General features: G+C 50.0%; 1 protein-coding gene across 1 annotated transcript; it reads right to left on the minus strand.

The window, feature by feature from the left end:
* Positions 1-2,847: 2,847 nt before the first annotated feature.
* Positions 2,848-10,225, minus strand: LOC142204217 (resistin-like). The gene is made up of 3 exons (XM_075275527.1): positions 10,021-10,225; positions 9,722-9,799; positions 2,848-2,987 (listed from the first exon to the last, which is right to left on the minus strand). The coding sequence occupies exons 1-3, from the start codon at positions 10,118-10,120 to the stop codon at positions 2,848-2,850; spliced, it is 318 nt and encodes a 105-aa protein (XP_075131628.1). The 5' UTR covers positions 10,121-10,225.
* Between the last annotated feature and the right edge of the window lie 244 nt (positions 10,226-10,469).

The raw sequence follows: 10,469 nt of genomic DNA on the forward strand, positions 1-10,469 counted from the left end.
TGCTCCTGATGAGGCTGAGTAGTGTGTGCGACCTCCACGTGGCTATATGACCTCCCTACAACACCTGGACATGCTCCTGATGAGGCTGAGTAGTGTGTGTGACCTCCACGTGCCTGTATGACCTCCCTACAACACCTGGACATGCTCCTGATGAGGCTGAGTAGTGTGTGCGACCTCCACGTGGCTATATGACCTCCCTACAACACCTGGACATGCTCCTGATGAGGCTGAGTAGTGTGTGTGACCTCCACGTGCCTGTATGACCTCCCTACAACACCTGGACATGCTCCTGATGAGGCTGAGTAGTGTGTGCGACCTCCACGTGGCTATATGACCTCCCTACAACACCTGGACATGCTCCTGATGAGGCTGAGTAGTGTGTGTGACCTCCCCGGACCTGTATGACCTCCCTACAACACCTGGACACGCTCCTGATGAGGCTGAGTAGTGTGTGTGACCTCCACGTGTCTGTATGACCTCCCTACAACACCTGGACATGCTCCTGATGAGGCTGAGTAGTGTGTGTGACCTCCCCGGGCCTGTATGACCTCCCTACAACACCTGGGCATGCTCCTGATGAGGCTGAGTAGTGTGTGTGACCTCCACGTGTCTGTATGACCTCCCTACAACACCTGGGCATGCTCCCGATGAGGCTGAGTAGTGTGTGTGACCTCCCCGGGGCCTGTATGACCTCCCTACAACACCTGGACATGCTCCTGATGAGGCTGAGTAGTGTGTGTGACCTCCACGTGTCTGTATGACCTCCCTACAACACCTGGACATGCTCCTGATGAGGCTGAGTAGTGTGTGTGACCTCCACGTGTCTGTATGACCTCCCTACAACACCTGGACATGCTCCTGATGAGGCTGAGTAGTGTGTGTGACCTCCACATGTCTGTATGACCTCCCTACAACACCTGGACATGCTCCTGATGAGGCTGAGTAGTGTGTGTGACCTCCACGTGTCTGTATGACCTCCCTACAATACCTGGGCATGCTCCTGATGAGGCTGAGTAGAGTGTGTGACCTCCACGTGTCTGTATGACCTCCCTACAACACCTGGACATGCTCCTGATGAGGCTGAGTAGTGTGTGTGACCTCCACGGGTCTGTATGACCTCCCTACAACACCTGGACATGCTCCTGATGAGGCTGAGTAGTGTGTGTGACCTCCACGTGTCTGTATGACCTCCCTACAACACCTGCACATGCTCCTGATGAGGCTGAGTAGTGTGTGTGACCTCCCCGGGCCTGTATGACCTCCCTACAACACCTGGGCATGCTCCTGATGAGGCTGAGTAGTGTGTGTGACCTCCACGTGTCTGTATGACCTCCCTACAACACCTGGACATGCTCCTGATGAGGTTATGGATGGTCACCTGAGGGATCTCCTCCCAGACCTGGACTAGAGCATCTGCCAACTCCTGGACAGTCTGTGGTGCACATTGGTGGATGGAGCGAGACATGATGTCCCAGATGTGCTCAACCGGATTCAGGTCTGGGGAACAGGCGGGCCAGTCCATAGCTTCAATGCCTTCATCTTGTAGGACCTGCTGACACACTCCGGCCACATGAGGTCTGGCATTGTCCTGCATTAGGAGGAGTCCAGGGCCAATTGCACCAGCATATGGTCTCACAAGAGGTCTGAGGATCTCATCTCAGTACCTAATGGCAGTCAGGCCTCCTCTGGAGAGCACATGGAGGACTGTGCGGCCCCACACCATTACTGAGCCACTGCCAAACCGCTTATGCTGAAGGATGTTGCAGGCAGCAGATCACTCTCCACGGCGTCTCCAGACTTTATTATGTCTGTCACATGTGCTCACTGTGAACCTGCTTTCATCTGTGAAGAGCACAGGGCGCCAGTGGCCAAGTTGCCAATCCTGATGTTCTGTGGCAAATGCCAAGCGTCCCGCACGGTGTTGGGCTGTGAGCACAACCCCCATCTGTGGACGTCAGGCCCTCATACCATCCTCATGGAGTCGGTTTCTAACCGTTTGTGCAGACACTTTCACATTTGTGGCCTGCTGGAAGGCATTTTGCAGGGCTCTGGCAGTGCTCCTCCTGTTCCTCCTTGCACAGTGGCGGTGGAGGTAGTGGTCCTGCTGCTGAGTTGTTGCCCCTCCACATCTCCTGGTGTACTGGCCTGTCTCCTGGTAGCGCCTCCAGCCTCTGGACACTACACTGACAGACACAGCAAACCTTCTTGCCACAGTTCACATTGATGTGCCGTCATGGATGAGCTGCACTACCTGAGCCGCTTGTGTGGGGTGTAGCGTCCGTCTCCTGCTACCACCAGTGTGGTCCTGAGATGTGGTCTGTGGTCCCCCCTGCAGAGCCCTCCTTTATTGAGTGTGTCTGTGCACTGAATATATGACTATTATCCCCCGGAGCCCCTGGGTGAGTGTGAACAGTGTCCGAGCTGTGTAGACACAGACCAATAGACAAGAGTCGGACAAAGCTTTTATTTCATTGGTAGTGAAGAAGAGAAATCTGACAATGAGCGTTCCCATCACCGCAGTTACACCGCACGGCTCAGACACAGGGATGGACTTTACTTTGTGGGGAATTTTTAAAGTCAGTTTTGCCAGACTTTGCATTACCAAAATTTGCACCAAATTGGTCAAGCGTTCCCCAATATTTCATAAATTTGGCGTCCTGATGTTTCTCCACCTTCACCGGATGAGATTTCTAACCACAATCACTTTCCATGAGGGCGCTCCGTGGTAGAAAACTGAAAAATCTAGCAAAATGTTTTCACAAAAAATAGATCAATTTTTGTTTCGCAAAATTTTCTATTGCAGAATTCTGGAGGACGGGGCTGGGTAAGTCCCCCAATATGTTTTATCTAGTATGACTGAAGCTTGACCTTGCAGCAGGTCGCCGTTGTCCAGTCCATACCGCCGCACTGACAGTGACATCTGTTGGGTGACTGGACGTCCCACGAGCCGCAGCCCATCCCGCAGGAGCAGCTGACTGCTTTGTAACCTGGAGAGAGACGGAGCTTAGGTCAGACATAAAGCACACTACAGCTGTGTCTGCCCTGCGACCAGATTATTGCCCTCCCCACCCCAATAATGGCAACCCATGTGCCTTATTCAGTCAGTAGTCACAGGAGTGCCCTGATGTTGTGGTGTTAAAGCTACAGGGGGTGTCCACTATATCTCCCCAAATAGTCACAGCAGTGTCCCCTATTTCTCCCCAAATAGTCACAGCAGTGCCCCCTATTTCTCTCCCAGTAGTCACAGCAGTGTCCCCTATTTCTCTCCCAATAGTCACAGCAGTATCCCCTATTTCTCTCCCAGTAGTCACAGCAGTGTACCCTATTTCTCCCCAGATAGTCACAGCAGTGCCCCCTATTTCTCTCCCAGTAGTCACAGCTGTGTCCCCTATTTCTCTCCCAGTAGTCACAGCAGTGCCCCCTATTTCTCCCCAAATAGTCACAGCAGTGCCCCCTATTTCTCCTCAAGTAGTTACAGCAGTGTCCCCTATTTCTCTCCCAGTAGTTACAGCAGTGTCCCCTATTTCTCTCCCAGTAGTCAAAGCAGTGTCCCCTATTTCTCCCAGTAGTCACAGCAGTGTCCCCTATTTCTCCCCAAGTAGTTACAGCAGTGTCCCCTATTTCTCTCCCAGTAGTTACAGCAGTGTCCCCTATTTCTCTCCCAGTAGTTACAGCAGTGTCCCCTATTTCTCTCCCAGTAGTTACAGCAGTGTCCCCTATTTCTCCCTAAATAGTCACAGACAGCAGTGTCCCCTATTTCTCTCCCAGTAGTCACAGCAGTGTCCCCTATTTCTCTTCCAGCAGTCACAGCAGTGTCCCTGATTTCTTTCCCAGTAGTCACAGCAGTGTCCCCTATTTCTCTCCCAGTAGTCACAGAAGTGTCCCCTATTTCTCTCCCAGTAGTCACAGCAGTGTCCCCTATTTCTCTCCCAGTAGTCACAGCAGTGTCCCCTATTTCTCTCCCAGTAGTCACAGCAGTGTCCCCTATTTATCTCCCAGTAGTCACAGCAGTGTACCCTAGTTCTCTCCCAGTAGTCACAGTAGTGTCCCCTATTTCTCTCCCAGTAGTCACAGCAGTGTCCCCTATTTCTCCCCAAATAGTCACAGCAGTGTCCCCTATTTCTCTCCCAGTAGTCACAGCAGTGTCCCCTATTTCTCTCCCAGTAGTCACAGCAGTGTCCCCTATTTCTCTCCCAATAGTCACAGCAGTATCCCCTATTTCTCTCCCAGTAGTCACAGAAGTGTCCCCTATTTCTCTCCCAGTAGTCACAGCAGTGTCCCCTATTTCTCTCCCAGTAGTCACAGCAGTGTCCCCTATTTCTCTCCCAGTAGTCACAGCAGTGTCCCCTATTTCTCTCCCAGTAGTCACAGCAGTGTCCCCTATTTCTCTCCCAGTAGTCACAGCAGTGTCCCCTATTTATCTCCCAGTAGTCACAGCAGTGTACCCTAGTTCTCTCCCAGTAGTCACAGCAGTGTCCCCTATTTCTCTTCCAGCAGTCACAGCAGTGTCCCTGATTTCTTTCCCAGTAGTCACAGCAGTGCCCACTATTTCTCTCCCAATAGTCACAGCAGTGTCCCCTATTTCTCTCCCAGTAGTCACAGAAGTGTCCCCTATTTCTCTCCCAGTAGTCACAGCAGTGTCCCCTATTTCTCTCCCAGTAGTCACAGCAGTGTCCCCTATTTCTCTCCCAGTAGTCACAGCAGTGTCCCCTATTTCTCTCCCAATAGTCACAGCAGTATCCCCTATTTCTCTCCCAGTAGTCACAGAAGTGTCCCCTATTTCTCTCCCAGTAGTCACAGCAGTGTCCCCTATTTCTCTCCCAGTAGTCACAGCAGTGTCCCCTATTTCTCTCCCAGTAGTCACAGCAGTGTCCCCTATTTCTCTCCCAGTAGTCACAGCAGTGTCCCCTATTTATCTCCCAGTAGTCACAGCAGTGTACCCTAGTTCTCTCCCAGTAGTCACAGTAGTGTCCCCTATTTCTCTCCCAGTAGTCACAGCAGTGTCCCCTATTTCTCCCCAAATAGTCACAGCAGTGTCCCCTATTTCTCTCCCAGTAGTCACAGCAGTGTCCCCTATTTCTCTCCCAGTAGTCACAGCAGTGTCCCCTATTTCTCTCCCAATAGTCACAGCAGTATCCCCTATTTCTCTCCCAGTAGTCACAGAAGTGTCCCCTATTTCTCTCCCAGTAGTCACAGCAGTGTCCCCTATTTCTCTCCCAGTAGTCACAGCAGTGTCCCCTATTTCTCTCCCAGTAGTCACAGCAGTGTCCCCTATTTCTCTCCCAGTAGTCACAGCAGTGTCCCCTATTTCTCTCCCAGTAGTCACAGCAGTGTCCCCTATTTATCTCCCAGTAGTCACAGCAGTGTACCCTAGTTCTCTCCCAGTAGTCACAGTAGTGTCCCCTATTTCTCTCCCAGTAGTCACAGCAGTGTCCCCTATTTCTCCCCAAATAGTCACAGCAGTGTCCCCTATTTCTCTCCCAGTAGTCACAGAAGTGTCCCCTATTTCTCTCCCAGTAGTCACAGAAGTGTCCCCTATTTCTCTCCCAGTAGTCACAGCAGTGTCCCCTATTTCTCTCCCAGTAGTCACAGCAGTGTCCCCTATTTCTCCCCAGTAGTCACAGCAGTGTCCCCTATTTCTCTCCCAATAGTCACAGCAGTATCCCCTATTTCTCTCCCAGTAGTCACAGAAGTGTCCCCTATTTCTCTCCCAGTAGTCACAGCAGTGTCCCCTATTTCTCTCCCAGTAGTCACAGCAGTGTCCCCTATTTCTCTCCCAGTAGTCACAGCAGTGTCCCCTATTTCTCTCCCAGTAGTCACAGCAGTGTCCCCTATTTCTCCCCAAGTAGTTACAGCAGTGTCCCCTATTTCTCCCCAAATAGTCACAGCAGTGTCCCCTATTTCTCTCCCAGTAGTCACAGCAGTGCCCCCTATTTCTCCCCAAGTAGTTATAGCAGTGTCTCCTATTTCTCTCCCAGCAGTCACAGCAGTGTCCCTGATTTCTTTCCCAGTAGTCACAGCAGTGCCCACTATTTCTCTCCCAATAGTCACAGCAGTGTCCTCTATTTCTCCCCAGTAGTCACATCAGTGTCCCCTATGTCTCTCTCAGTAGTCACAGCAGTGTCCCCTATTTCTCTCCCAATAGTCACAGCAGTATCCCCTATTTCTCTCCAAGTAGTCACAGCAGTGTCCCCTATTTCTCTCCCAGTAGTCACAGAAGTGCCCCCTATTTCTCCCCAAGTAGTCACAGCAGTGTCCCCTATTTCTCCCTAGTAGTCACAGCAGTGTCCCCTATTTCTCTCCCAATAGTCACAGCAGTATCCCCTATTTCTCTCCCAGTAGTCACAGCAGTGTCCCCTATTTCTCTCCCAGTAGTCACAGAAGTGTCCCCTATTTCTCTCCCAGTAGTCACAGCAGTGTCCCCTATTTCTCTCCCAGTAGTCACAGCAGTGTCCCCTATTTCTCTCCCAGTAATCACAGCAGTGTCCCCTATTTCTCTCCCAGTAGTCACAGCAGTGTCCCCTATTTCTCCCCAAGTAGTTACAGCAGTGTCCCCTATTTCTCCCCAAATAGTCACAGCAGTGTCCCCTATTTCTCTCCCAGTAGTCACAGCAGTGCCCCCTATTTCTCCCCAAGTAGTTATAGCAGTGTCTCCTATTTCTCTCCCAGCAGTCACAGCAGTGTCCCTGATTTCTTTCCCAGTAGTCACAGCAGTGCCCACTATTTCTCTCCCAATAGTCACAGCAGTGTCCCCTATTTCTCCCCAGTAGTCACATCAGTGTCCCCTATTTCTCTCCCAATAGTCACAGCAGTATCCCCTATTTCTCTCCAAGTAGTCACAGCAGTGTCCCCTATTTCTCTCCCAGTAGTCACAGAAGTGCCCCCTATTTCTCCCCAAGTAGTCACAGCAGTGTCCCCTATTTCTCCATAGTAGTCACAGCAGTGTCCCCTATTTCTCTCCCAATAGTCACAGCAGTATCCCCTATTTCTCTCCCAGTAGTCACAGAAGTGTCCCCTATTTCTCTCCCAGTAGTCACAGCAGTGTCCCCTATTTCTCTCCCAGTAGTCACAGCAGTGTCCCCTATTTCTCTCCCAGTAGTCACAGCAGTGTCCCCTATTTCTCTCCCAGTAGTCACAGCAGTGTCCCCTATTTCTCTCCCAGTAGTCACAGCAGTGTCCCCTATTTCTCTCCCAGTAGTCACAGCAGTGTCCCCTATTTCTCTCCCAGTAGTCACAGCAGTGTCCCCTATTTATCTCCCAGTAGTCACAGCAGTGTACCCTAGTTCTCTCCCAGTAGTCACAGTAGTGTCCCCTATTTCTCTCCCAGTAGTCACAGCAGTGTACCCTATTTCTCTTCCAGTAGTCACAGCAGTGTCCCCTATTTCTCTCCCAGTAGTCACAGCAGTGTCCCCTATTTCTCTCCCAGTAGTCACAGCAGTGTCCCCTATTTCTCTCCCAGTAGTCACAGCAGTGTCCCCTATTTCTCCCCAAGTAGTTACAGCAGTGTCCCCTATTTCTCCCCAAATAGTCACAGCAGTGTCCCCTATTTCTCTCCCAGTAGTCACAGCAGTGCCCCCTATTTCTCCCCAAGTAGTTATAGCAGTGTCCCCTATTTCTCTCCCAGCAGTCACAGCAGTGTCCCTGATTTCTTTCCCAGTAGTCACAGCAGTGCCCACTATTTCTCTCCCAATAGTCACAGCAGTGTCCCCTATTTCTCCCCAGTAGTCACATCAGTGTCCCCTATGTCTCTCTCAGTAGTCACAGCAGTGTCCCCTATTTCTCTCCCAATAGTCACAGCAGTATCCCCTATTTCTCTCCAAGTAGTCACAGCAGTGCCCTGTATTTCTCTCCCAGTAGTCACAGAAGTGTCCCCTATTTCTCCCCAAGTAGTCACAGCAGTGTCCCCTATTTCTCCCTAGTAGTCACAGCAGTGTCCCCTATTTCTCTCCCAATAGTCACAGCAGTATCCCCTATTTCTCTCCCAGTAGTCACAGAAGTGTCCCCTATTTCTCTCCCAGTAGTCACAGCAGTGTCCCCTATTTCTCTCCCAGTAGTCACAGCAGTGTCCCCTATTTCTCTCCCAGTAGTCACAGCAGTGTCCCCTATTTCTCTCCCAGTAGTCACAGCAGTGTCCCCTATTTCTCTCCCAGTAGTCACAGCAGTGTCCCCTATTTCTCTCCCAGTAGTCACAGCAGTGTCCCCTATTTCTCTCCCAGTAGTCACAGCAGTGTCCCCTATTTATCTCCCAGTAGTCACAGCAGTGTACCCTAGTTCTCTCCCAGTAGTCACAGTAGTGTCCCCTATTTCTCTCCCAGTAGTCACAGCAGTGTCCCCTATTTCTCTCCCAGTAGTCACAGCAGTGTCCCCTATTTCTCCCCAAGTAGTTACAGCAGTGTCCCCTATTTCTCCCCAAATAGTCACAGCAGTGTCCCCTATTTCTCTCCCAGTAGTCACAGCAGTGCCCCCTATTTCTCCCCAAGTAGTTATAGCAGTGTCCCCTATTTCTCTCCCAGCAGTCACAGCAGTGTCCCTGATTTCTTTCCCAGTAGTCACAGCAGTGCCCACTATTTCTCTCCCAATAGTCACAGCAGTGTCCCCTATTTCTCCCCAGTAGTCACATCAGTGTCCCCTATGTCTCTCTCAGTAGTCACAGCAGTGTCCCCTATTTCTCTCCCAATAGTCACAGCAGTATCCCCTATTTCTCTCCAAGTAGTCACAGCAGTGCCCTGTATTTCTCTCCCAGTAGTCACAGAAGTGTCCCCTATTTCTCCCCAAGTAGTCACAGCAGTGTCCCCTATTTCTCCCTAGTAGTCACAGCAGTGTCCCCTATTTCTCTCCCAATAGTCACAGCAGTATCCCCTATTTCTCTCCCAGTAGTCACAGAAGTGTCCCCTATTTCTCTCCCAGTAGTCACAGCAGTGTCCCCTATTTCTCTCCCAGTAGTCACAGCAGTGTCCCCTATTTCTCTCCCAGTAGTCACAGCAGTGTCCCCTATTTCTCTCCCAGTAGTCACAGCAGTGTCCCCTATTTCTCTCCCAGTAGTCACAGCAGTGTCCCCTATTTCTCTCCCAGTAGTCACAGCAGTGTCCCCTATTTCTCTCCCAGTAGTCACAGCAGTGTACCCTATTTCTCTCCCAGTAGTCACAGCAGCGTCCCCATTTCTCTTCCAATAGTCACAGCAGTGTCCCCTATTTCTCTTCTAATAGTTAAAGCAGTGTCCCCAAATTCCTCCCTAGTAGAAACAAAACTAAACAAAAAATGAGGAAAATGGCACTCGCAGTAATCCAAATATTATAAAAATATTAAAATTTAGTAAGGGAAAAATCAAATACAAAATACAGTAGACGACAAATACACGATACAAAGGTGACAACACCACCATCAACACCAAGTGTTACGAGCCAAACCCCAATATGTAAAGGCAGTTCCACCAGTCACAGCAGTATGCCCAATCCTCAAAGTATGGAGGATGGTTTGTCTTCTACTGTAGTGTCCTCAGGAATACTGCCAATAAAGGTCAGACTTGTGAAGCTAAGGTTTTGAGAAGGGAAACATTGGTAGAACATGGGAAAATAATGGCTTCCATCAACCCGAGAGGATGGGGAGAAGATTGGAGGAGATGCATGGAATGGCCCCATTACTGGTAAGATCATAAACCTGTAGCCACCCAGAGAGACCCTAATAATAAGTATAGAATTACTACAACACATGGTCTGCTTACCTGAGGGACAGCTGGCGTAGGAGGATCGGTCATGGGAAAAGGTGCAGTCAAGATCCAATTTCGATATGTGTTGAGCCACTGAAAATAGAAAGTGTGATCAGACTCCTGTAACAATGGTCACCAGATACAAGAGATCCTCAGATCCCCTCACCCACCACCCCAATGATGACATTGTATAGATCATGGGGGCCACTTGGGGCTCTAGGACTAAAACTTTATTCTGTTCCACTGAGTAGATCCATTAAAAGCAAATGAACCCAGTCATGGAGATATAAGGAAGGAGGGATGATGCTACTTACCAACCGATCTTATTGCTTTGTCAAGACTGCAAGGAACTTCATGTCCAGTGGCCAAGAGCGGTACCAGGAGAAGGACGAGAACAGAAATATACAGCTTCATTCTCCAATAGGGATTGCAAACCTGCAGAGAAGGAAGGAAAAATTTAGAAGATCTGGAGAGGAGGTGGAGATGTGCCCCACACAAACCAGGACAACCCTCACCAGTCTCCAGATGAGAACACTCTGCCCACTCCTAGCAGTCTCCTTTATATAAAGAGGTCACCCTCAGTAACCCTCCTCAATCATCAACACCCATGTTATTACTACAGGTGTGGACTTAGGGCGGATCAACCCAATTACTTCACCTCAAGATATTACAAGATATTTTATAAATCAAAATGTCAATCCAAGAATGATTTGGCAATCAAAGCTTGATGATCATTTCCTTGAGCTTGGACAGATATCTCCTA

The sequence above is a fragment of the Leptodactylus fuscus genome, chromosome 5 (genome assembly GCF_031893055.1).
Source record: "Leptodactylus fuscus isolate aLepFus1 chromosome 5, aLepFus1.hap2, whole genome shotgun sequence".
Taxonomy (NCBI): domain Eukaryota; kingdom Metazoa; phylum Chordata; class Amphibia; order Anura; family Leptodactylidae; genus Leptodactylus; species Leptodactylus fuscus.